The following is a 25631-nucleotide window of genomic DNA, read 5'->3' on the forward strand; positions in this document are numbered from 1 at the left end:
AAAAAAAAAAAAAAAAAAAAAAAAAAAAAAAAAGAAACATAACACATAGATTGTCATTAACATGTTTAGCCCCAAAGAGTCCAAAGGAACCCCTAAAATAGTTGTCAAAACGTAATTGATTTTAAGAGTTCCCTTCATTAGAGGCTGACTTCATGAATTTCATATATAAGAACATTTGCTTCTAGAAATATGTCATTATTTCCCCCAAAGAAAAAGTGCTAAATCTGTAATATTCATTAAACACTTTCTATAGGCATTTTTAAGTTGACTGACAAAGTCGCGGTAGTCAATGAAACAGATATTCTGCACATTTCTTTCTCATCAAATTCCTGAGTTCCAATCAGAAAACAAACTGTCTTGCTGCAAATGACACAGCTTGACTGACAGGGTGAAAGAGCAGGGCGACTACTTAATGTAAAAATCCAAGTCATAGCTCTTGTTACTTAATCCCTGTTACTATTAATACTGTCTTTAGTATTCAATGAAAATGTAAAAAGAATGCTCAATTATATTACTAGATAGAGGAAAAATTACAACAAGTCACTAATCTTTGCTTTACAAATTGGCGAAATTTAAACTACTAACATCCAGTGTGAGGAAATGGGCACTGTAATATGCTGCTGATGAGCGTCTAAATTAATGTAGCCTTTCTAAGAGTCTGTGTCAATACCTATCCAACTTTAAAATGTGCATACGCAGTAGTCTAGCATTTTCTCTTTTAGAAATATTTCCTAACTGTGCAAAGATATATATGTGTATAGGAGTGTTTATATAAACATGCATATACATATACACATACACACACACACATATATGGAGATTTAACATAGCATTGCTAGAAAAAGTAAAAAATGAAAAAATTGTCCATCAATAAGGGAATGATTTAAAGACCTATTCTTATGAGAGCTATACAATTAAGACTCCGTATGTATTGACCTGGAAAGCAACGGCATATATTTTGCTAAGTTAAAAATCAACTCATAAAACAAAGTGTAGAATGTGAGGTGCAGAACATGAGGCCATTTTTATAACAGGGCATATGGGCATATACATAGACACAGATACGTCTCCTTCTATGAGCATTTAAAAAGGTTTAAAAGAATGCTTGCCAGTCTTTTAATAGTCGTTACCTTTGGGCAGTGGAATTGGGGCAAACATAAGGTTGGGAAGGGACTTAAACTCTCTTCCAGTTTCAGTACTGTAAGAACTTTAAAAAATTAACAGATAAATGTTTTCTTTTATAATTTAAAAAGTCAGTAAGAATTTGTAAATGGTATGTAAGGACTGTGCTAAAAGCCCAGGAACCCAGGTTTGTTGATTACAGTAATTGGGCTTCCAAAGCTTCCCCCAGCATACCTGTATTTGAGCAAGCACAGTGCATGAAGGCATGTACACACAGACACATGCACATACACATGCAGTGGGACAATCCCACTGTGAGCTATTAGGTAGGGAGCACCCCCTTCCCCCAAGGACAACCCCCAATCGAAGGCTTAATAGCAGCCTCACAGAATGGTTAAAAGCACAGATCTGGAGTTAGATGGTCCTGGGTGTAATTTCCAGCTCCACCATTTCAAGATTAATACATTCTGGGCACTACAGTGATTCAAATTCCCCACCTGTAAAACAGGATTAAAAATGTTCTCTTTATAGTATTATGAGAATTAGTGAGCAAGGGCATGACAGGCATTGAGGACACTGCCTGACACAGAAAAACGTGATTTTCAGCTATCAGTGTCCAAAGACATGCAATCAAGCACTTGGTGGGAAATTACTTCATCTTGCAAATCACCGCACCTCCACTGACAGAATGTTAACCCTATAAGGCATCTCATATTTATGGTTCCATACTTAACCTTCATGCAAAAGCAGTTCCCAAGTAACTAACAATTTCCATAATACTCTATCAACAGGCACCATCACAAAATGTAAGTGTGTGCTTTGGGGTCAGACTAGGTTCATAAAACCACCTGTGACATTCACCAGGTATACTAGTTAGGGCATGGTGCTTAAGCTCTCCCACAGTCTCACCTGGGAGGCTGCTCTGGACTCGTTCAGAGCACCAAGTATCTGATAGTACGAAAATAACAGCTGTAACAGATGCAATGAAGTAAGCATCTACTGTAGTCCAGGCATTCTTTCATTCTTGTACCAACTCTGAAACAGGGGTGTCAGTATTATCTATTAAACTTGAGAACCTCAGAACTAGGACATTGCATGACTGACTCACAGGATTCCAGTTAATAATTGCCATTTGCCTGCATCCAAACTGCAAATGCTTTCAGAAGCAAGGGACTGGCATCTATGGGCACCGAATTCTTCACAATCCCTCTTCCACAGGGCTGCCACAGCCCAGAACTTCACTACTAAGCACTCAGTACCAGCTTTGTCTCAGTATCCTCTTATGCAGATATTCACAAGCGGCAGCAATACATATAATTCACCTCAATGTGTAAATGAATGTTAGTTCATCCTATTTCCTCTGGGAAGAAGGATCAGGCAGTTGGTCAGCACTGGGTATTTAAAGAGGGGAACAGGGCCTGGAGTGGTGGCTCATGTCTATAATCCCAGCACTTTGGGTGGCTGGGTTGGGCGGATCACCCGAGGTCAGGAGTTCAAGACCAGCCTGGTCAACATGGCAAAATGCCATCTCAACTAAAAATACAAAAATGAGCCAGGCATGGTGGCAGGTGCCTGTAATCCCAGGTGCTCGGGAGGCTGAGGAAGGACAATCGCTTGAGCCAGGGATGGATGGCTGAGGCAGGAGAATCGCTTCAGCCTGGGAGGCGGAGTTTGCAGCGAGTCGAGACTATTCATCTGCACTCCAGCTTGGGCAACAGAGCGAGACTGTTTCAGAAAAAAATAAAGAAAAATAAAAGAGGGGCAGAGAAACTGGCAGAAACGGCCCAAAGAGGGACCCGGGAAAAGTTGACTGTAAGTCACAATTTTGCCAAATGCTGGCTCTGCCAATCAGTCTAAGAAGCCATGAGCAAAAATTTTTTCTTTTCTGTTCATTCATCTTGAACGAGCAGTTATTAAGCACTTACAGTGTGCAGAACATTGTGAGATGATGTAGTCCCTGTCCCGAGACAAGTTACAATTTAGTGATAGTTGATTGAATCACTTTAATACTTTTCTTGATCAAACATGGCACATTAGTATGGTCAGTTTTATCTGTGTGTTCACACACACTCTTGTGTGTGCAGATGTTTAGTTATATATGTAGATTATTCACAGTTCAGTCATTTCTCTAATCAATCATTCCAACAGCTTTTCTGGTTAAGATGACCATCTCGACCTCTCACAAAACTCAGCATGTTGAAATGTTCACTGCACTCCACTTATACACCTAAAATTAACTTGTTTTTTAGAATTATAACACTGTCAGAATTTATCAAGTACTACTTATATAAAACTATTCTTGGGGTAATTTTATAGCAATTAAGTATATGAGACTAATTAAGGACTTTTCCAAATCTAATCATCAATCCCTGGTACTATGTAAGCATTAATGTCATGGCTGATACGGAAAATTATTCCTGATTATGACTGCTGATGGTAACATCAGGATAATATGACGTGTGCTCATTGGCTCATTTCTTTTGTGAATATGTCACAACTTCCTCCATGAAATCTACTACACTGTTGATTTATAATCAATTGTATTTGTCTTTTTGGGATTTCAAGAAGTTGTGACACATGTTTAAGTTCTAGGCAATACAATTTCTTGACTTACTGCTTTATTATTTGATACCGCATATATGCAGTTGTGATGAAATTTTCTGTGGAAGTATGTTTATTGTCTTCAAAATCAGCCTTTAAAAATAACCTTTAGGCTGGGTGCCGTGGCTCACGCTGTAATCCCAGTACTTTGGGAGGCCAAGGCGAGCAGATCACCTAGGTCAGGATTTCAAGAGCAGCCTGGCCTACATGGCGAAACCCCATCTCTACTAAAAACACAAAAAATTAGCCAGGCATGGTGGTGCAGGCATGGTGGTGCATGCCTGCAATCCAAGCTACTCTGGAGGCCCAGATAGGAGAATTGCTTGAACCTGCGAGGCAGAGGTTGCAGTGAGCCGAGATAGTGCCACTGCACTCCACTCTGGGTGACAAGAGCGAAACTTCATCTCAAAATAAATGAAAATAAAAATCTTTAAATATTAACACTATAAATTGCCAGCAATGAGATGAGTCATGGCTACAGCCCATAGGAATCTTGCTGGAAAGTACCACTGCACAATCACTGTGAGTAAACAGCTAACTGAGGAAGAAGTTAGTGCAACTTCTATTGGCCACATTACTGTCATTTAAACATCAATGCTCTGATAACTACAGTTAGAAAGATGCTTTCGCTCTCTAGTAGGACAAGCCAGTTACAATGTGTTTTGTTCTTGGAGGCCTGTTGGTTGCTGGAAACCCTGTTTGGTGTCACAGTCAGTTTGAACTGGACTGACAAGCTTACAACTCCATACTAAGGTAAGAAAATGCCACGATTGTCTGGGAGCTGACTGGCCTGCTTTAGGGAGCCTGCAGGCAGGGCATGCTTTAAATCCTGGGAAAGAGTGCTCAGGAACCAGAGCAGCTGTGACCCACAGGGAAGACGTCCCCTTCCCACTGCCGCTGCACTCATTTCAAACAGTCCAGGCTGAGGAGGTATCTTCATGGTGTTTTCTTAATGAAATCTAATAAATGGTACATGGATGACACAAATCTCTGTGTTGGCAACTGGAAACTCCAGAGGGATGCAAAATAAGAGCACACAGCGGAAAGTGTGGAAACCTAAGAGAATGGAAGAGATGGGAAACTACGGGGCAGAACCCTTAGAAAGGCCTGTGAGCGCCACCCTGACTTCCAAGGGAAGATATGAAGTTGGCTGTGAGACAGGTCATACTAGCCCCATTTCACAGATTAGAAAACCATCCTAGAGTGTGTTTGGCAGCCCTTCTAGTGGGCCTATCCAGTGAACATTGTTAAGAGAGTACTGTATCCGTTTCATTAAGTATGGCAATGCACTAAAATATTCCTCTTCCCAGACACCCTTGCCATGTGACTAAGGGTACTTGTTCTTTACTCTTCACCCTCCTCTCTGCCTGAAACTGGGATGAGATGTGTAGAGTATCAGCATTCATGCTGTGACCAGGAGGACGGAAGCCACCTGTTAACAGTGACAAAGCACGAAGTTGGGAGAAGGCATGGGCACTGCTGACTCTGTGGGGCCCCTCATCCACCTTGCACTGTTTCCTATTAAACATCTTGTGGTGCAAGAAGACTGGGCACGGTGGCTCACACCTGTAATCCCAGCACTTTGAGAGGCTGGGGCAGATGGATCACTTGAGGTCAAGTTCAAGACCAGCCTGGCCCACACTGTGAAACCTCATCTCTACTAAAAATACAAAAAATTAGCCAGGTATGGTGGTGTGCACCTATAGCGCCAAATACTCAGGAGACCGAGGCAGGAGAATAGCCCAGGAGGCAGAGGGGGCAGTGAGCAGAAATCGTGCCACTGCACCGCAGCCTGGGTGACAGAGTGAGACTCCATCTCAAAAGAGACATCTTGTCATGTGATGAGTAAAGTGCATACCAGTGTTAGTGTTGTTGCTATAATGTGATAAATAAACCCTGAAAAATCTTGTCCTTTAGACAAATGTGTATTAAAAATAAGGTTGTTGAGAAATCTAAAATTGGGTCAGACTACTGGAAGTCTTCAATACCTTCTAATTACAGCAGTCTTCAATACCTGCTAATTACAATACCTTCTAATAGGCAAAAGGAAATTTAGGCAGGCAGGTCAGTGTGGCTGTAGGATCCCGGGTGGTTCTTAAAAACATATACACAAAATAAACTGGAAAGGCTGGCTTACAAATACTGAGACAAGTGATAGCAGAGCCCAACGCACAGGAAGGCATGAGATCTGCCATGAGCTGAGGGCTGTGCAAGGCTGGGTGTGAACCTCTCTGGGAGACAGCCCCCCTGGGATTATGCTCATTTCAAATGTTATTAAAATAGAGCTGAAAGGGCTCCTGTCTGGACAGCAGCTAGAGCGAGGACGTTTTTGTTCTTCTCTTGCTATTCCGGCTTTTCTCTAGGAAAGACTGTATGTGAACAAACACAATTGCACATTATCCCGACATCTTTCCCCTATTTACCAGTTGCATCTGAGTGAACTGAACTCTTTAATAAGTCACTGTTGTTTGGGTGTTCTGTACATGTAGCCCAGCATAATCCCAACAGAGCCTAATGTTCCTACCTCTCCCACTGCAGTCTCTACACAGCACGCAGCATTCTACTTGACCTTCCTAAAATGTTAGGCTGATTTTTTATTCGGTAGTTACATTTAGCATGGCACAAAACCCTTTGTGAACTGGCCTTGTAAGTTCTCCAGCCTCTTCCTCCTCTACTCCATGGCTTAATCTGTGCACTCCCATCATCCTCTTGGCTCTTCCTTCTGTGTGTGCATGCGCGCGCGCACACACACACACACACACACACACACACCATGCTGTCATTTGTGTTCTCACCTGCGGTCTTTGCTTCCCCTCTGTCTGAAATGCCTTTACCCACTTGGCCTGCCCAATAAGGTATTTATCTTCAAAACCCTATTCAAGTATCACCTCTACAGATCCTTCTCTGACACCTTCTGAATTAATCAGGTGCCTTTTGTACCTTCTCTTATTGCATGAGCCACAGTGCATTCATTAAATGATATTCATGTTTGCCTGGCACATAGTGATGACCGATGAACACTTGAACTGAACTCGGTGTCACCTTATGGGCCCAGAAGCATGAAGGTTGTGAAAATCCTGGTGTAGGAATTCTCACAGCATGCTAATAATTGTGGAGTGAACAGGGTATTTAGTAAGAAACGATCTATTAGTCCAATAACAAAACATACAAATATCAACTCTCAGGCAACTAATCCAGGCAACATTCTGAAGCTTGTCTGGGCAAGAGAATTGTCCTAAGGAGAAAGAAAAGACTGAAAAACAAGCTTACATGATTGCAGAGTGTCCTTATGTTTACATCTAAAATAAAGAACCAAAATGTACTAAGAAGTTGCCTTGGAGATCTCACCCAGAGACCCACAAATGCTACCAAGATTCAAACACTAAAGAAAATGATACCTCATTCCCTGTACTAATTAAGGCAAAATGAATGAGATGGATGCAGAGCCAACAAACCTGAGCTCTGGTCCTGGATCATTCACTAGGTGAGGAAACTTGAAAACACAGCACTAGTAATCTTTCAAAGTATGCCTTTTTCAAGATACCTCAATAAAAATATAGACAGAGCACACAGTGTCTAGGCTTAGTATCATTTAGTATACCAAGATTAACAAAACTCGATGGACCTTACCTTCTTCATTTTTAAGACCAAAGCCCCCGAGTTATAGCTTTTCATAGCTCTTTGTAATGCAACAGCATCTACATCTACAGGAGTCTACATTTCCCCATGGAAAAATATAAATGTGTGTTTATTTTAGTGTGCTTTTGGCTTAGAAACATGTTAAGAATATGGCATGGGGCTGGGCCTGGTGGCTCATGCCTCTAATCCCAGCACTTTCGGAGGCCAAGGCAGGCGGATTGCCTAAGGTCAGGAGTTCGAAACCAGTCTAGCCAACTGGTGAAACCTCATCTCTACTAAAAATAAAAAATTACCCAGGCGTTGGAGCACGCACCTGTAATCCCAGCTATTCAGGAGTCTGAGGTAGGAGAATTGCTTGAACCAGGGAGGTGGAGATTGCAGTGAGCTGAGATGACGCCACTGCACTCCAGCCTGGACAACAGACTGAGACTCCATCTCAAAAAAAATAATAATAATAATAATAATAATATGGCTTAGAAATTTAAACCTCTTGAAAAAGGCACCTGCATAGTTTGCTAAGATAGCAATGCCTACACATTTTTTATTCTTGTCTCTAAAAATACAGTGATGGCATTTCTCCCTGACCTCTACCTACTGCAGCGAGTACAGAAGAAATGGGGGTGACTACACTCATTAAAACCATGAACTTTGAAAGAGAACACTCACTCACTTGAGCTATCACATTAGCAACCCCGACACTGCTTTGGGCTTTAAAAATCAAGTTTTATTAGTGGGTAAAGTTCCCTATCACCAGGATGCTGTGTAACTCCATCCAGCAAACTTGTCCAACAAAAGCTGAAATGCTACCAATAAATGCAACTCATCAAGAAGGTCTTCTCTTACTCTTAGCATTGTACTGCCCACTTGAAAAATAAAGTTTGTCCTTAACCTATAGAGCAGTTGATGAGAATTTTTAGAAATGTTTCCTAGAAAGTTTCAAAATAAAAATTTCAGAAAATGCTTGGAGAAGGAAGTAAGGCTACATCCAGATACCTACCAATTAACCACAAGCAGTGGACCAATGGCTAACATAGGGGCACTCCCTTTGCAACCTCATTGCAGCAGTCACTTGCCCATCTTCCTGGAGAAAGTCATTTCTCAATTAGCCTAACTATATTTTAAATTTATTTTTAGGGCTGATAGTAGCAGTTTCTAATTGTCAAAAAATTCCCCATGAGAATGTGAAAGTTAGGGCTCAGCACAGGTGATTCATACCTGTAACCCCACACTTTGAAAGGCTGAGGCAGAAGAATCATTTGAGCCCAGGAATTCAAGACCAGCCTGGGCAACATAGCAAGACCCCATTTCTACAAAAACAATAAACAAAATTAGCCAGGTATAGTGGTGTGTGCCTGCAGTCCCAGCTGCTTGGGAGGCTAAAACAGAACTCTGAGCCCAGGAGTTTGAGGCTGCAGTAAGCTATGACTTCACCACTGCACTCCATGCTTGGGGATAGAGTAAGACCTTGTCTCTAAAAAATAGTTTTTAATGTAAAAGTTAAAAAAAAATCCCAACAATTTCAAGTTGACAGTATATTCATTATTTAACTAAAAGTATTTTGCCAAGAGGTAGGGGAAAATAATAGGATAGATCCCATTTTCTATATCTTCTTGTTCATTATTCATTTGTTCAATGAAACAGTGTCAATCACTTAATCAGTAAATATTTACTAAATGCCTACTTAACACCAAGTATTATGCCTGCCCTAGGGCTACTAACATTATCCCTATTCTCCAAGAGTCTAATTAAAAAAAAAATAGAATGAAATAGAAGAGCATTAAATTAAGCTCCTACTCCGTGCCAGGTGCTTTTCTTGTCAAACTTAACTGATGAGAGAAGCAGATGAAACGCTCCCCACTTAACAAATGTGAACTGAGACTCCGTAATTTGCCTAGAGTCACATAGCTCAGGGTAGACTAGTGTTAGATTCAAATTGGTCTAATTCCAAAACGCTTTTTAAAGATTTTTAGAGAAAAAAGGAAGAAATCACCCATTATCCTACCATCCTGATATAAAACCATCAATATTTGAGAACTTCCTTCCCATTTTTTTTTCTACACATAGGTCAATTTTTAAATTTTTAAAAATGTGTTTCACAGTTGTAATCGAAATGTGTTATACTGCATTTCCTTGGAACTTTGACACCATCAACTGTGAGATGCTCCATTATTCTAGATAGCACCAGAAAGAAAAATCACTGCCAATTATATGCCGCCACTGACTGAGTTATGTCCAGATTTCAGCAATGTTAAAATGTGAAGGTGAAAAATTTGTGTCTTAGAATCAATGGCCTACTCTACATTTCACATAGCCCACACTCAGGCTGTGCACCTCTTGCCTGGAGTGGTGAGGATGGCTTCAGGGCACAGGGGACCTGGGTCTCTTTCACAGTACACAAACTCAATTGGACTGACAGGCCCTCCTCGGGAACTAAGAGGGCTCAATTTGCCCATCTTGTGCATGACTTGATGCCTTGCCTTATGTATAGTAGGCACTCAAGAAGTATTTCTTAGTTGAATAAACACGTAACTAAAGCTTGAGAAACAATTTATAACCAGAAGGTAAAAATGACCATAGGCCTGCAGAATGGTACAAGTCCAAGTTTTGTTGGGGAACAGGTGGTTTGTGTGGCTACAATGGGGAAGTGGGGAGATGAGATGCACAAACTGAGCCAGAACCAATAGCTCTGGTCTTTCAAGGTCTCTTCCTTCCTACGGCTGTCTATTTTTATGTCACCTCCTCTTTGCTGTTCAGTCCTTTACTTTGATGTTCTTAACCAAGCCTAGCTCCATAGTACTGGATGACTCCGCCATCTTGGAAAATTATTCACACTCAGCTTGCATATTGTTTTAGATTAGTTTGGGCACACCATCCATCAATTTCAATAACTCATATGGAGAAAATTCAGGCATCAGCAAGAGGCAGGTAGAGGAGAGTCATGTTTCAGAAGTTGAAACACTTAGCCTAAAAATACATTATCTCTTCCGCTCATACAGATCTAACTGCCCTAGGAAGTAAAACGCTGTGACAGTTTAAATTTTGCTATTCAACTTTCTATGGCTGTTCACTAAGATAGGCAAAATGAGTTTAAGAAAAATTAAGCCAGACGTAGTTCTCTATGCATATTTCCCATTACACACAAGATCTGCATATTTAGAAAATCATTATGATTTCTCTTGCTTTCCTTTTCTCCTTTTCATCCTGCATTCACCTGACAAGTATCCATGTGTCTTTGGCATTTGTGAAGAGCTGTGTTAAGTTCCCTAAAAGATACAATTTTCTGATGGGTCAGAAAATGCTCAGAAAGTTTACACATTAATAGTGGAGGTATGTTTTATTCACAGATAAGCAAATCATACCATAGAGGAAGCATAATTACTATTAGAGAAAGACAGCTGATAAAAATCAGAGTTTAGGGCTGGAGAGATGACATCAGCTGGAGGATGGGGAAAGGCTTCAGAGAGGTGTTATTCTACCTGCACCTTGAAGGATGGAGAGCATGAGGACATATGAGAATGAGAGCAAAAACCTAGCAAAGCAGAGGCATGCTTGGGCACAAGAACTCCTGTCATTTCTTTCTCTACAGGCTATTGTTTAGAAACAGGATGCTATTGCTGGTGTTAGAGCCCTGGTCAATGACAACACCATCAACTTGAGCTGACTAGTGTGAGGTGTCATAAATCATACCATCATCAACCCGAAGTCAGGAAAACGCCATAGGATTTCATGCCTATCAAGTGTGAAATTTCAGAGGCAAGTTATAAAAGCCTAAGCCTGGTGTAGAACAGAACATCTGAAATCCACGACAGGTAACTAAGATTAAAAGCAACAGCACAATGTCATTTTTCAAAACTCAAGGGACTGCCAGCTCCTTGCTTACCAGGGACATGGATACCATTTGGTTGAAAAGTGTTTGTTTCTGGCTGATAAGACTTCAGGTGCGAACCTGATGGCTGCTGGGTATGGGGAGGCTGTGTTCTTTGCAGTATTGAAGGAGCCGGAACTCTCCGGGGGCTGATGTGGTGAGGAGATGGAGCAGAAGGTGCAAACCTGAACAAACAATTATAAAAGGAAACATGAGGGACATAAAACAGCAGGAACAAAGACACTCTCCAAAGCCAAATTCTCACCTCCCATTCTGGCTATACAAGAGCGTGACAAGCCCTTTAAAAAAAATTCTTCTGGATTTTTCTCTAACCTCTCCCCTCCCCACTGCCATTTCTCATTTCTCCCCGCTGCCGTTTCTCATTTAACCACTGAATTTTCAACAGAGATACAGTGGGAATAAACAAGAACAATAAAGGGAAAACCTACTCAGTTTGGGTTTGTCAAGATTTCTAAGCTGCATTTCAAATACACTGTGTTTGGTGAAATTCAAAGCACATCTTTTGCCAAGCCCTTTTTCTGCTAATTTTTAAAATCCATTTGCATTTGAGGGGAAATTTGATCCGTATGTTTCTGAATCATTTACACTTAGCTCATAAACATTTTGTTTTGTAAGATATATCTGAGGTCCAAGAAGTGTTGTTACAAGTCTTTATTATGAGCCTCTCTAATCCTATTCTCTTTAAACAATGCATTTTCTTTTGCCAAGAATGAATTAACTTAAACCTCAAAGGTCAAGTGTGGCTTGAAATGCAGAACCCGAGAGATCTGCTTGGGCTCTATGCTTGGCGGGATATTCCTGAGGGTGCGAGAGGAACATGATGTAGGACTCACATGCGCCAATCACAGTAAGACTACCCATGGTTTCTGAGAAGGAACGTACCGGTGTTTAAGGTGATGCTGTCAAGAAACTGGGGATGTGAAATGGATGGCTGTACACCGATCTCCCAATGGTAAAGGAAAATTGGAATGACCCGACTCACTACATTTAAAATGACAGTTTATGCTCTCTAACATTGAAAGCAAGATGTAATTGTGATAACAATGTTAAAGTTTGACAGTGTCTGTCAAATACCAAAATGATCCTCCCGGTGCCAGTTCAGTAGGGGACGGGCACGAGTAGAGTGGAGGAAGAAGCAGGGAGTCTGTCAATGCAGTAGAATGAAGCAATAAAATAACTTTGGGCGAAAACTGCACTAGCAATGTATTGTTTGATTCCCTTAAAAAGTCCCAGTAAGCTGAAAACTTTTAATCAGCTGTTCCTTAAACTGTGTAGAAAGACAGGCTTTGTTTTGCACTAACACGTATAGGTCACCATCTGCTTACATTGCTTATTTCACAGGAACAAATCACTAACTTTGCTGGGCTTTTGTGGAAGGCCATAAATGATAAAAAGGGAAGATGAACCAGTCAAGTTTATAAAGTGATTGGAAACATTCTGAACCAGAATATTTAATAAGGCAGAGCTTCTATGTTTGTATTGTAGCAGTAAGAAAACATGGGACGAAAAACTCATGTTCTTTTTGCTTCTTTACCATGTGATGTGTGATGAGACTATAGAAGGTGAATTTAAGAACCAAGAAAGGAGGAGTCAAGGCAAGGAGCCTCAACAAACCAGCTGGGGTGAGATGCCTTTTAATTGATCATTTACATCCTCACTCCCCTGAAAGAGAGCAGTAACTGAGTGTCCCGTGCTGAGTAAATACATTTTTCTGAGCATGTCATCTTAATTGGTATCACCCTGAAAAGATGTGCTGAATAGCCCTGAGAGAAAACACAGCAAACGAATCCTGGCACTGCCCTGAGGACATCTAGTAAAACTCATTTGCCAGGATTCCTCATATGGAGGCTATTTTCTGGGGGGAACATGTCTTTAATGTGTCTCACAAGTTGCTCAAGGTTATGGGAAAGGGATGAGGAACTTTGAGCTCATAGACGTTAGGGGCAGAAGGAATCCACATTACTACCTAATCTCTAATCCCCTGGTCCCTAAAGATCCCCAGGGATGGAGGGAGGAAGGATCTGAATTACAAAGCAACCTCTGGTGCTATTTAACAATCATTGCTGGTGTCCCAATTTTGTTTTTTGGGCAAAGGAACAAGATCCTTTGATTGGCTCCCTAATTTTGCTTCCTCAGTTGTAAATAAAAGATGCAGCTTGCTCTAGATAGTTTTCCAGTCCCTTTTGGAATGTCTGCTATCCTCTTTCTGTTGAGGACTGATTGGACGTGGAGATGTGTGGATGGGCAAGTCAGCAAGTAGATCTATATATAGATTCTACATATATATGATTCCATATAATTATATGCTAATTAAAATCATTCTTGTGTACTCATTGATGGAAGTTCCAAACCAAGGCCATGCTCTCTTGGCTACCAAATATTACCCAGTATAAAAACATCATCGCACAAAAAAAATACGATAGGCACAAACCATGGTTTTAGCACCGCTATCTCACGGATGTGGAGGAATAAAACAGCTTCAACTGACTCAGGATTTTTTTTTAGTAATTAAGGCTGAATTTTCCTCTATGTTAGTCAAATAAATGAAATGATATAAAGCTAATATAATTTCAAAACACACTATGTCACCCCATATAAAGTATTAAAAATTTATATGTAAACTATTCTAAGTAAAATATACATTTAAAGTGGGCTTTGATTTTGAAAGAAAAGAAATAGTACAAAAATGTTAACTCTTATATGCGTAGAGAAATAAAACGTGACAAGTGATCACAAGTATCCAGACAATTGCTAGGAACAAGAAAGTGGGTAAGAAGTCACCACTAAAAAGTCCAACATAGGAAGTGACTGTGTATATATATGACTGATTTTCAAGTGCAGCAGATAGTAACAAAATTGATTCTGTCTAAATACACCACATAGTATCATACTTAAAAAAAATCTTTTAAAAGTTATTAACATAAATCTAATGTTTATAAAGTTAGTCACTTGTTAACTAGCTTATAGTAGAGTAGAAATAGTAAGCTAAAATTGGGAGTGAGGAGACAGGAGAGGCGTGAAGATGGAGAGAGTCTTCATGTTCGAGGTAAGGTCCCTGGGAATGTCTAAACAATAGACAACTATTCTCTTAGCAAAAGAGATGCCAGGAGAGTGATTCAACAAGCCAACAAGTAGTTTGGGGTTATTTGGCGCAAAAGCAAACACACACAAAACATACATACTTAGATGCTCACTAAGCAAAAATAAACTGTTTTCACTATTGTCAGGGTGGGGTCCTCAGAACCTGATTTTCTAAGTGTCTGCACCCACTTTCCAACTGTTTCTTCAAAACACACACACACAATCAAAATGAAAATGCTCTGAATATTCTGCCCCCCAAAAGTTGAGACTTTAAATCAAATGAAGGCGAATTGAATTTTTTGATGCTAAAGTAAACACGACATTGTGATGCTGAAGATAAATTGTAGTTATTTACCATTTTCCCTCGTATGGAGTATCTCATTCCCCAATTATGTCAGAACAAGACGGCATCACTCTCATTCATCTTGAGTTACAGTGTGTCCCAGAGCCAGAAGAGATATCTTCTGACCTCTTTTCTAGGTCCAACCCCGTTCTCTAGCTGCTGATCTGCAGTTGACATTTCAGAGATTTCACTGGACATGGCTTACTAGTCTCTTCCTTAGCCTTTTATACTTTTTTTAAACAATAGATGATTGTTCTGTAAATAGGCACATAACAGACTACAAAAAACATTACTCCTTACCAGAAACAGATCGCACAAGAGCAAACCAGAGAACCGAGTCAGACATTTCCACTCATTTAGTAGACGAGTTTGAATAACCTTTACCATGAGTAATGGTATGCAAGAGAAAAAAAAAAAAAAAAGGGAAGGGAAGGGCAACAGATTTTAAAACCTCATAAAATCCTCTGGGGGGGTGAAAAATCTTTTAGAAGGTTTCTGCAAATATGTATCTCCACCTATCTTAGAGAATGTCCGATTATTTTGGGGTACTTACTTGGCCACTCTCCTTCCCTTCTACACCCTTCTCTGCTTTCCCAGCCCCAACCCTCTGTTATCGCTGAGCTCCCCAACCATGCAGTGGGGTGGCCCAGCAGCATTCAGTTTAGACTGTTTCTCAGATCAGTAGGTCCCAACCGAGACACCTAGACTGCTTAGTTTCATGTGCAGAAAAAGTGGGAATGGTAGGAGAAGCATATGAACAAAGGAGAAGACAGACCAGAAGTCACACCCACCTGGGCTTGGATCCTAGGTTTATCTGTTACTAGCTGGGTCAATGAGAAAACTCCCCACCTTCTCCCAGCATCAATTATAAGCATAAAATAAAGGTAATCTCAACTTTCACTGAAGGTTATAAAGCCCATGGTGACATTCATTCAAGGGATCTTTATTGAGCACTAAATGTAGGGCAATGTTCTAAGCACTAGGGGTAGAACAACAAGACACATCTTTGTGGAACTTATATTTTAGTAAGGGGAGGCAGGCAGTGAAGAAACTTAAGCAAGCAATCTATCTACTGGGCTAGAGGAAATGAGTGCTATGGAGAAAAACATGGAGATAGCAAAGGGTGGGGTGGATTGGGAATAATTTTAAATTGGGAAGTCAGGAATATCAAAGTACTTAATAAAATGAATGTCTGATGCCTTCTGGGTGATCAATACATGTTTATGGAATGACTGAAAGTACATTTAAGGCATCCCTGACATTAACATGTACCCCCAGTGTTTGACAGCTGTGTAACCACCATTGCTATGGTCCCAGCAATGTATTGGAACACTTATAGAATTCTTAGAAAACCTGAAGACTCTTTTCTTCTTTGACTATTCAGATATAAACACTAAGGGTCAAAAGAAAATGAAGCATTTTTTATACTGTAGGTGGGAAGGTACATTAGTTCAACCATTGTGGAAGCCAGTGTGACAATTCCTCAAAGACCTAGAACCAGAAATACCATTTGACCCAGAAATCCCATTATATACCCAAATCTCATTACTTTGGGTATATAATCCTATCATATACCCAAAGGAATATAAATCATATAAAGATACATGCAAGTATATGTTAATTGCAGCACTATTCACAATAGCAAAGACATGGAATCAACCTAAATGCCCACCAATGATAGACTGCATAAAGATGTGGTATGTATACACCACAGAATACTATGCAGCCATAAAAGTGAATGAGATCATGTCCTTTGCAGGGACATGGATGGAGCTGGAAGCCATTACCCTCAGCAATCTAATGCAGGAACAGAAAATCATACACTGAATGTTCTCACTTATACATGGGAGCTGAACAATGAGAACACATGGACACAGGGAGGCAAACAGCACACATTGGGGCCTGTCAGGGGGAGCAGAGGGAGAGCATCAGGAAAGATAGCTAATGCATGTGGGGCTTAATACTTAGGTGATGGGCTGATAGGTACAGCAAACCACCATGGCACACGTTTACCTCTGTCAACACACCTGCACATCTTCTACATGCATTCCAGAGCTTAAATTTAAAGAAGTGAAGCATTTACTCATCTGGCTGATTTTCTAGTTCTCCAAGTAGTTGATCCTGGTCTTGTGTACAGACCTCATGTCTTGATACTGGGTTTCAAGTACATTGGACTCAATGGACTATCCTTAGTCCACAAATTCATACAATAGAATGTTTTAGCTGGAAAGGGCACTGGAGCACCATCTTATTTGGATGAAAAAAATGCTCAAAGAGGTAAAATAATTTGCTTAAAGTCACAAAGGTAATAAAGACTTCTCTAGTAGAGATGTAAAACAAGCAAGAGTGGTGGGATGAGGGAAGAATGAATCTCAAGCTTTATCGTGGGTGAGTAGGAGGGCGTGTCAGCAACCTATTACCTTTAAAAAAAATCTAGCAATGCCAAGTATTGCTCAGTGTGCTTTGGCGACCTTGCTCAGTCCTGAACTGGAGTTCATGCACAATGTTGCATATTAGTCTTTCTAACTGGATACCTCCTTTCAGGTAGGGCTCTTTCCCCTGTGTATAAGCCCAAAGTATTTTTGTCAATGTACATTTATTTAACAAAATTTACTAATAGATTGCATTACAAGTTAAGTATGTCAAGAATATTTCTTACTCTTCTTCATTTCTGTTGTACTCACAAGCAGTTCTAGCCAGCAATGTAGGACTGTGTGTTTTAGCATTGCTTTGGGGGTTAACACTTTGGAAAGAAGGAATTTATGTGTTTACATGATCAACTAGATTAAAAGTTGGTATGTGTTCTGGATAGTTTTTCTTTCCCCCGTCTCTTCCACAGCAGCTACGGACCTCCCAATGAAGGAAGAATGCATTAGAACAGCTTGTTTCATTGTATTCACATGAAAAATACTATTGATTTGCTGCGAGGGAGTAGAAATAATGGATATAAACTAGTCTACGATGGATTTGGGGAGGTATTTATTTCCCCAAAGAATTGCGGGGTATCATCTGTGGCGGTTTTAAAATTCATCTGTGAAAACTAATCAATGAAAAATGGCTGTAGCAGTTGGCCAACTGCAGAGGCGGAAGAAAGGAATCCTTTTCAAAACTTAAAAAGAAAAGCCCAGTTTTAAGGATTTCACATCTGATTTAACATCTAAAAAAACCCCGCAGTGATAATACCCCACTTTGTATAGCCAGACAGCACTCCATTTTAGCAGACTTTAGTGGTCTTTATAACGATTTATGAATCACTTCATGAATTCCTGGCTGACTCATCTGGGTGACTATAGTATCTACTTATACTTCCCTTCTGTCTCACAAAAGAGACACTTGGACCCAGTTCAATCCAGATTTGTCCCCAAATGAATCACAGCACGTTACTGGGGGAACTGCAAATTGAATTCGGCTTCTGAGACAATCAAGACCAGCTTTCAGTAAAGAAGAAACAGCCGCTGGGAAGTGTGGGTAATTGCAACATTGTCCATTGGGGTAAGACCAAGACAGGCCAAGAATGTGTGTCCATCTGAGGACTGTGTCCCCAAATAGTCCAAGAGCTAACCCATCCCCTGGAAGAGCATGTTGTTCCCTATGAGACACTGGGTCAATATTAACTGCAAATAATTCATCAGGCTGGAAAAGACCAGGACTCAAAAAATGATTACCCGAGTCTACATTGAGCATGACAAAATGAAGTCTGTGAAGTTGGCTGCAGGTGCAATGATCACCAATGCGCTTTGAGGGAGCATTGGTGAAAACAGAAAGGACATAGTTTTCTGAAGGGAAGTTTCTCCACTTAGGTATAGGGAGCAAGTTGTAAGTCAAAACAAAACAAAGTTATCAATGCCCAAGGCAGAGAAGTGTTTTTTTTTCTTCTAAATGCTGAAATAGGACCCAGAACATTGCAATGTTTCTCCCCTGTAGAAATAAAAAGGGAGGAGGGGAGAATGTCTAGGGTATGTCAGAGAAATGAATTATGCAGGACCAAGAGGAGTTTTCTGGAATATCTTGACTGCAGAATTGGCTGTGACTCAGTTGTTTGTCTATTTCAGAATCAGACATGGAGAGAGAGGGAAGAAAGGCTGATTCTGCCAAATCCTCTTTTAAAAAGCACCACACTGAAGAAAATTTATCCAGAGTGGTCCTAGACATTTGATGTAAAAAATTTCTACTATAAAAAAAAAATCTGCAATGATATTTCTTGGGTTTCTCTGAGTAGGTCAAAGCAAGGGGATTAACTCACAGTCCTGTAGTAAAGGCAAGAATCTTTCTCTTGTTCAGCGTGGTATCAGACATAGCATTCAATCTGCTTTACAAGAGAATGCATTAGATGAAAGAAAAACTGAGAGTGTAATAAGAACGTCACATGAGAAACAAGTTTTTTTTTTTGTCTAAGCATGAGAAATGGAGGCATCAGTATACAAAAAATGGACTATCCAATATCCCTCTCATGGTTTCAAAATGCAAAAAGTCTCTTGAACACATCAGAAGAACCAATACTCCTGCCAAGTGTGGTCAGGTGCTTTTGGAAACCACAGCCATAGAAGACTTCAAAAGTCATTATAATCCATAGGTTTGAAAGAAACTTGCTGGATGATGGTTCAGTCACTAATAACACGTGCTGTTTATATGTGCATTTTTTCCATATATTGAATGTCAGACGCAGGAATTTTCTGTACCTTCTCTTAAAGACTCAACATTTGATTAGTGAAATGAAATGAAGGCAACAGCATGTATTTTAAAAATTCACAATTAGTGAAGGGCTTTTGTCTCTTATAGATAGAAAGCATAAACTCTCAGATACTTGCTACTGTTGTGTATCTCCAGCACCTTATCTAGTCCTATGAGAAGATAAGTAATTAACAACTATAGGTCATTGCTGCTGAAATAATCTGCTGAACGTGGTTCCACAGATGTGGTTCTCAACTTGGTGCCAATTCTTGTGCCGAGGTAGATGATACATTTTCCCAATTGGTGCAAATGTCCACCTGGATATTATATTTGCACAGCTTCTGGTTCTGAGGGGAGAATTTCTATTGAAGAGAATTAGCCTAATAATTTTCTCTGAGAGGAAGGATGAGTAAAACAATTTTTTCTCCTTTTTAACTAAGCAGAAAGCAACCAAAGACTTTCCAAAAAAGGACACAAACACTAAACGCTTATCCACGAACTTTGCCTCTTGATTTCTGCTCACCTCAATACTCTCCTTACCGCCAATCAATGCAGTTCTTCACTTGCAAAAGGATAATCTCTTAGCAGCTAAGTCTCCTGACTATCACTACTTAGGAAAAGACCATGCAGATTTCTAGATCATATCTTTAAAACATTAAGTAGAAGCTATCCTTTGACCAGCCTATTCTATGTCAGAGAGGAAGCACTTTGGAATATGTAGTTGACTTGGCTCAGGCTAGAATGGCTTGTGGGCTTTTGCTTTGAGAATTCTGATTATGTATGACTTGCTGTTTCAGAGACAGTATATGACAAGAACATACTAACATGCTGGAATAATACCATGGCTTAGTCTGACCTCCACTGTTGCTTCATGCTAATGCAATGAAGTAGAAGCTCTAAGAAGAGAAATTGTATTTCAACTAAGCCTTTCTTGTTACTGTCATGACTTACTTTCTTGACTGAAAATCCAAGGGGACTATGAAAATATCATCTTGGGCTTTACGTAAGGTGGATTTGTTTAGAATACAGAAATAAAATAAAGATGGTTGATTTGGCTTTTGGAGGCCAAATGACTTCCTTGGCACTTAAAAATTAGTTTCTTTTACATCCTAATAGTTGGCTTTTGGTATGTGATTCTAATTAATCTAAAAAGAACTAGTGCATTTCAAAATAAAAACATGTAGATAAGAGTCTGATATAACAAACACTGAAACCACAAGTGGAGCTGTTTGCTTTAGAGTGCACCTCATGGAGGCTCTCGTCAATGTCTCCTGCCTTCCCATGAAGTGGCCTGGAGGAGACTGTGGAGGTGGGAGAACAATCACCTGCTCTGGGATACTGTAGCCACTCTCAGAAATAAAGGAATGAAAGTATTCCTGCTTCCATGCACATTTATTTCACAAAATTCCTTAGGCTTCTCCTCTAAGCACTGAGGGGTAAGCTTTCTGCACAAGGTAGCCATCAACCTGAGTTTCTGTGCTCAAGGCAGACCTTAGTATTAGAATGGAAGCAATCAGTGAACAGTGTAGTTCCAGGAAGCAACAAGTCAATGAAGGAAAATTAAAGCAGAGTTAAAGAGTAAAGGGAGGTGTGGGAAAGGAAGTTTTAGATAGTCAAGAAGGGCCTTTCCAAAGAGGTACTATTTGAGCAGACACCAGAGACGAAGACACAAGTCATGTGACGCTCTGATGAGAGTAGCTTTCAGGTTTCAGGAACAGCAAGTGCAAAGTCCCTGAGGCAAGATTAGTGAGCGTTTTTTTTTTTTTTTTTTTAAAGAAACTAAAGGCCAGTGTGGCTGGAACAGATGAAATAAGGGAATTGAAAATAGGTGAATTTAGCAGAGGCCAGACTATAGAGGCTCATGTACACTACAAAAAGGAATTTGAATTTTACTCCAGTGTTAAGCAGGGAGAGGTGTAAACAGAAAAGAGATTATTCCATTTACATTTTAAAGGATAGCTTTTTTGGTGTGGAGCAATGCCAAGCGTATGCTGGTGGAATGAGGGTAGATGATCGTAGACAGGCAAGACTGGATGTAGAGAGATCAGTAAGGAGGCGATTTTGCTTATAATGGGAGGGGAGGCTTGAACTACGGTGGAGGAGAGGAATTGATGTAGGCTTGAAATGTATATTGAAGACACAGCTAACAGGACCTACAGATGCATTAGATGTGTCAGTGTTTGGGAATAGGGAGAAATCCCAATTGACTACTAGGCTTTTTAGGTTTTTAATAGTAAGTTGAAGATAACCATATAGACTTCACTTTTGATTTTCCTCCATTATCAAGAAACACACTAGACTGAAAATTACGTTCATGAACCTTTTGAGAAACACATGGACATTTAAATCAGAGATCAGAGAAGACTAGAGAAGCCAGTCAGCAATGATTTTGGTGTTTTTTTTCTTTTCATCTGGAGCCATTCACAACGAATGGCTAGACTGGTAAGAACAAAGTAACTAATGTCATTTATTTCCCTGTAAGTGTATGTATGACTTCTAGGAGTTTATCAGGGGAATATATTTATATTAGTAAAGAAGAGAAAGTTCATGCCAAAGGCTAATGATCCGATATTTACCACAGAGGATGAAGCATGGCTCTGGCCATGGATCCTCAATAGTTAAGAAGTTTAAAGACTGTTAGGCCATTCTACCCTGGAATAAACATTAAGAAATACCAGGAACTTTCAATAGATTTAAAGAAAACAAAATAGGGAGAGGCCACCAACCTTTTCTAATCTAGACCCAAAGCTTTCATCTTCACTTTCAAAAACAGGATATCAGATTTTTCTGCCTCTGTACTGCTCACAACATTGAGATCAGAAACAAGTTTTACTAGTCAGCAATTCTCGTGTGTGTGCGTGTGCATGCGTGGGCATGCATGTATGCATGTGCATGTGTTGGGTGGGGGGTGTATTTTGGGTCTCACCTCTCTTAAGCTTGAGTATCTGTGGAAGTTACCTTTTTGGAGAGAAACTGGTCCCTTCATAGTATGCTAAAGAGGATAGCAGCTTTACTTCTGCATAAAAGTGTTGTGGCCCAAAGAGAGAATGATGTTAGTGATGACATGGCACGAGGTGAACCCCAAAATGACAGGCTCCACCAGAGGATGATGTTGATGTCAACATGCAGCCTGATAAAAATAGTTATTTGAGGCTTATATTTGTCTTTTGACTAGGCTTGTCTCAACTATTCCATTGATGAAGATTGACAAACTTAATTGCCTGTGTTTGTTACCTTCTAAGTTAGGTATGTTTCTGTATGTGTGGAAAAGTCTGTGATACACATCAATGACCACAGAGCAGTACTCACTGGACAAATTGCAACTATAAGATGACACAGTCATGCAGTGAACTTTAAGTCATATTCAAGTTTTCTGATATAATGGAGACAAATGAGACCAAGTTATTGCTGATATTAGAGCTCTAATTTTCAGATGTTCATCACTTTGTCTCTAACACAGAATTTTGACACTCAGTGACTTTTCGAAACCCTGGTAGGTCATGACTATATAAAATACAAGCTTTGAATTTCAAGGGACAAAACTGTCTTTAAAAATGGTATCAAAAAGGAAAATAACAATACCCACTGTGCTGCTTCACTAGTCCAGGAGGTATAAAACAGTGCCTTTGGCTATTTGAGAACAGGATGAACCATTTTTCAATTCCTTGCCTTTTTTCTGCTATCAGCCATAGAATGCATTCTGAACTCTTTGTGGGTGGATAACAGGCTATGGAGGAATTTGGAGTATATACAAGAGTCGCTACAGCCCCCTTACTAGCCAAACACACACCTTCTTGTTCTCAGGTTAACGCCCAAACCCCTTAATGTGGCCGATAAGGTTATGTCCTCATTTCTACACTATGCTCCACGCTTGCTGGCTCTCTTCCTTCTAAGCTTTTGTACACAACACTTGTACATTCCCTTCTTGACTGTAAACTATCAGATTTCAGTAAGAAATTTCTTCCTCTAGTCCTTTCTCCCAAAATTGTGGGTTAGGTGCTCTTTCTGTATGCATCCATAGACACTTATATCACCCCCTCATAATATTCTAAACTATGATTAACTGGCTTGGTTATCTTCCATTACACTGGATACTCTGAGAAGGCAAGACGGCTTGCCTTATAGCCTCAGTGTCCAGTATACTGCCTGGTACATAAACTCCAGTGAAAGACTCAATAAACAAACATAATAAACAAACCTCTAGTGCTAGGATAGATTTTAATAAGCTTTAATATTTGATATGATGTGTATGACTATTGCACATAGACTACATTAAAGAGTGAGAAAAAGTTACCTGGGATGCTGTGTGTGTGTGAAAAAGCTGAGCTGTTTCAGATAACAATATTCCTGATTACTCAACGTCTTGGAGTGCAAAGATCAGCAAAGCAACAGGCTTAGTTTTTAGTTGTTCAGATGCTACATGTACAAATAAATGAGAACAGCGAGTGTCAAGCATTAGTATTCAAGATCTCAAGAAAGCAACTTAGAGAACCCACTAATGGATGGTGGCAAGGTATTCCTAGCAATGTGTGGGTGTGCATGAATGTACGTATTAGAGCAGCTATGCATTGTATCAAAGTATGCAGGTTACACAATATGGTAGGAACTTTTAGAGTTAGGGCTACTGCCCTGCTGCTCAATAAATCAGGGGAACTACTGCTTTCTGGCAGGACCCTGGGACTTGATAATGACCTCTTGCTTCATAGGTTTTCCCCTCATTGGTTGTCTTTGTCAAATCTTTCTTAGCAACCTATTACTGTACTACTCGGTACATGGCAGTATGGAGGTCACCAGGAAACTTAAGGTTCCTGCTCACCAATAACAATCCAGTTAGCAAGGTGACATCTGCTAAGCAGTACATACAAGAAACAGATAAGATCTCAGATTCATCAGGGGGACTCGATTTTGTGAACTGTGAGAGGAAGAAAAGAAGCTCCCTGCATTGAGAACTAAACTGAGCGCCAAAGGCTGGGGAACACTTGGTCAAGGATAGGAAGAGAAATGAAGTCTTTATACAGAAACAAAGCCTGAAATAAGACACTGAAAAGAGCAAAGTCAGAAGTCAGACTACTTTGAGCAGAACTAAAGAACTTTACAGAATTGCCAAGTCATTGAATTGAAAATGGTTGCTGTCTTTGACCCTTTAGCATCCAGGTAAGGAACATTACATTCCCAATGATTAATCAAAATGATACCTGTGAGACTACGAAATGAGTCTCAATAATATCAAGTATCTTCTCAGGCTATGATGGAACAATAATACCAGAAGTAAATTTGGCAACCATACAAATACAAATTAAACAACGTGCTCCTAAATGACCAGTGGGCCAATGAGGAAATTAAGATGAAAATTTAAAAATTTCTTGAAACAAACGAAAACACAACATCCCTGTATTGATCTGCTTTCATGCTGCTATTAAAGACATACCCGAGACTGGACAATTTACAAAAGAGGTTTAATTGGACTTACAGTTCCACATGGTTGAGGAAGCCTCACAGTCATGGCCAAAGGCGAGGAGGAACAAGTCCCGTCTTACATGGATGGCAGCTGGCAAAGAATGAGGAAGACGCAAAAGCAGAAGCCCCTGATAAAATCATTGGATCTCCTGAGACTTATTCACTACCATGAGAATAGTACGGGGGAAACCACCCCCATGATTCAATTATCACCCACCAGGTCCCTCCCCAACACATGGGAATTATGGGAGTACAATTCAAAATGAGATTTGGGTGAGGATACAGAGCCAAACCATTTTTCGTTCCACCCCTGGCCCCTGCCAAATCTCATGTCACATTTTAAAACCAATCATGCCTTCCCAACAGTTCCCCACAGCCTTAACTTATTTCAGCATTAACTCAAAAGTCTACAGTACAAAGTCTCATCTGAGACAAGGCAAGTCCCTTCTGCCTATGAGCTTGTAAAATCAAAAGCAAGCTAGTTATTTCCTAAATACAATGAGGTTACAGACATTGGGTAAATATGACCATTTCAAACAGGAGGAATTGGGCAAAACAAAGGGGCTACAGGGCCCATGCAATTTTAAAATCCAATGGGGCTGGGGCCGGGCGCGGTGGCTCAAGCCTGTAATCCCAGCACTTTGGGAGGCCGAGGCGGGTGGATCACGAGGTCAAGAGATCGAGACCGTCCTCGTCAACATGGTGAAACCCCATCTCTACTAAAAACTACAAAAAATTAGCTGGGCATGGTGGTGCGTGCCTGTAATCCCAGCTACTCAGGAGGCTGAGGCAGGAGAATTGCCTGAACCCAGGAGGCGGAGGTTGCGGTGA

At 40.3% G+C, this 25631-nt stretch overlaps 1 protein-coding gene across 4 annotated transcripts in view; it reads right to left on the bottom strand.

Annotated features, from left to right (window-relative positions):
- GLIS3 (GLIS family zinc finger 3) overlaps positions 1–25631 on the bottom strand; it is a 501312-nt gene that overhangs the window by 18347 nt on the left and 457334 nt on the right. For all 4 annotated transcript variants that reach the window (XR_005195239.1, XM_037727311.1, XM_037727312.1 and 1 more), the window contains one exon: positions 11243–11412. Coding sequence is in view for 3 of the 4 variants with exons in the window: in XM_037727311.1 (XP_037583239.1) it covers positions 11243–11412 (170 nt within the window). In the remaining variant the exon portion in view is untranslated. The remainder of the gene's footprint in view (positions 1–11242; positions 11413–25631) is intronic.

Source organism: Cebus imitator, unplaced genomic scaffold, assembly GCF_001604975.1.
Source record: "Cebus imitator isolate Cc_AM_T3 unplaced genomic scaffold, Cebus_imitator-1.0 Scaffold227, whole genome shotgun sequence".
Classification (NCBI taxonomy): domain Eukaryota; kingdom Metazoa; phylum Chordata; class Mammalia; order Primates; family Cebidae; genus Cebus; species Cebus imitator.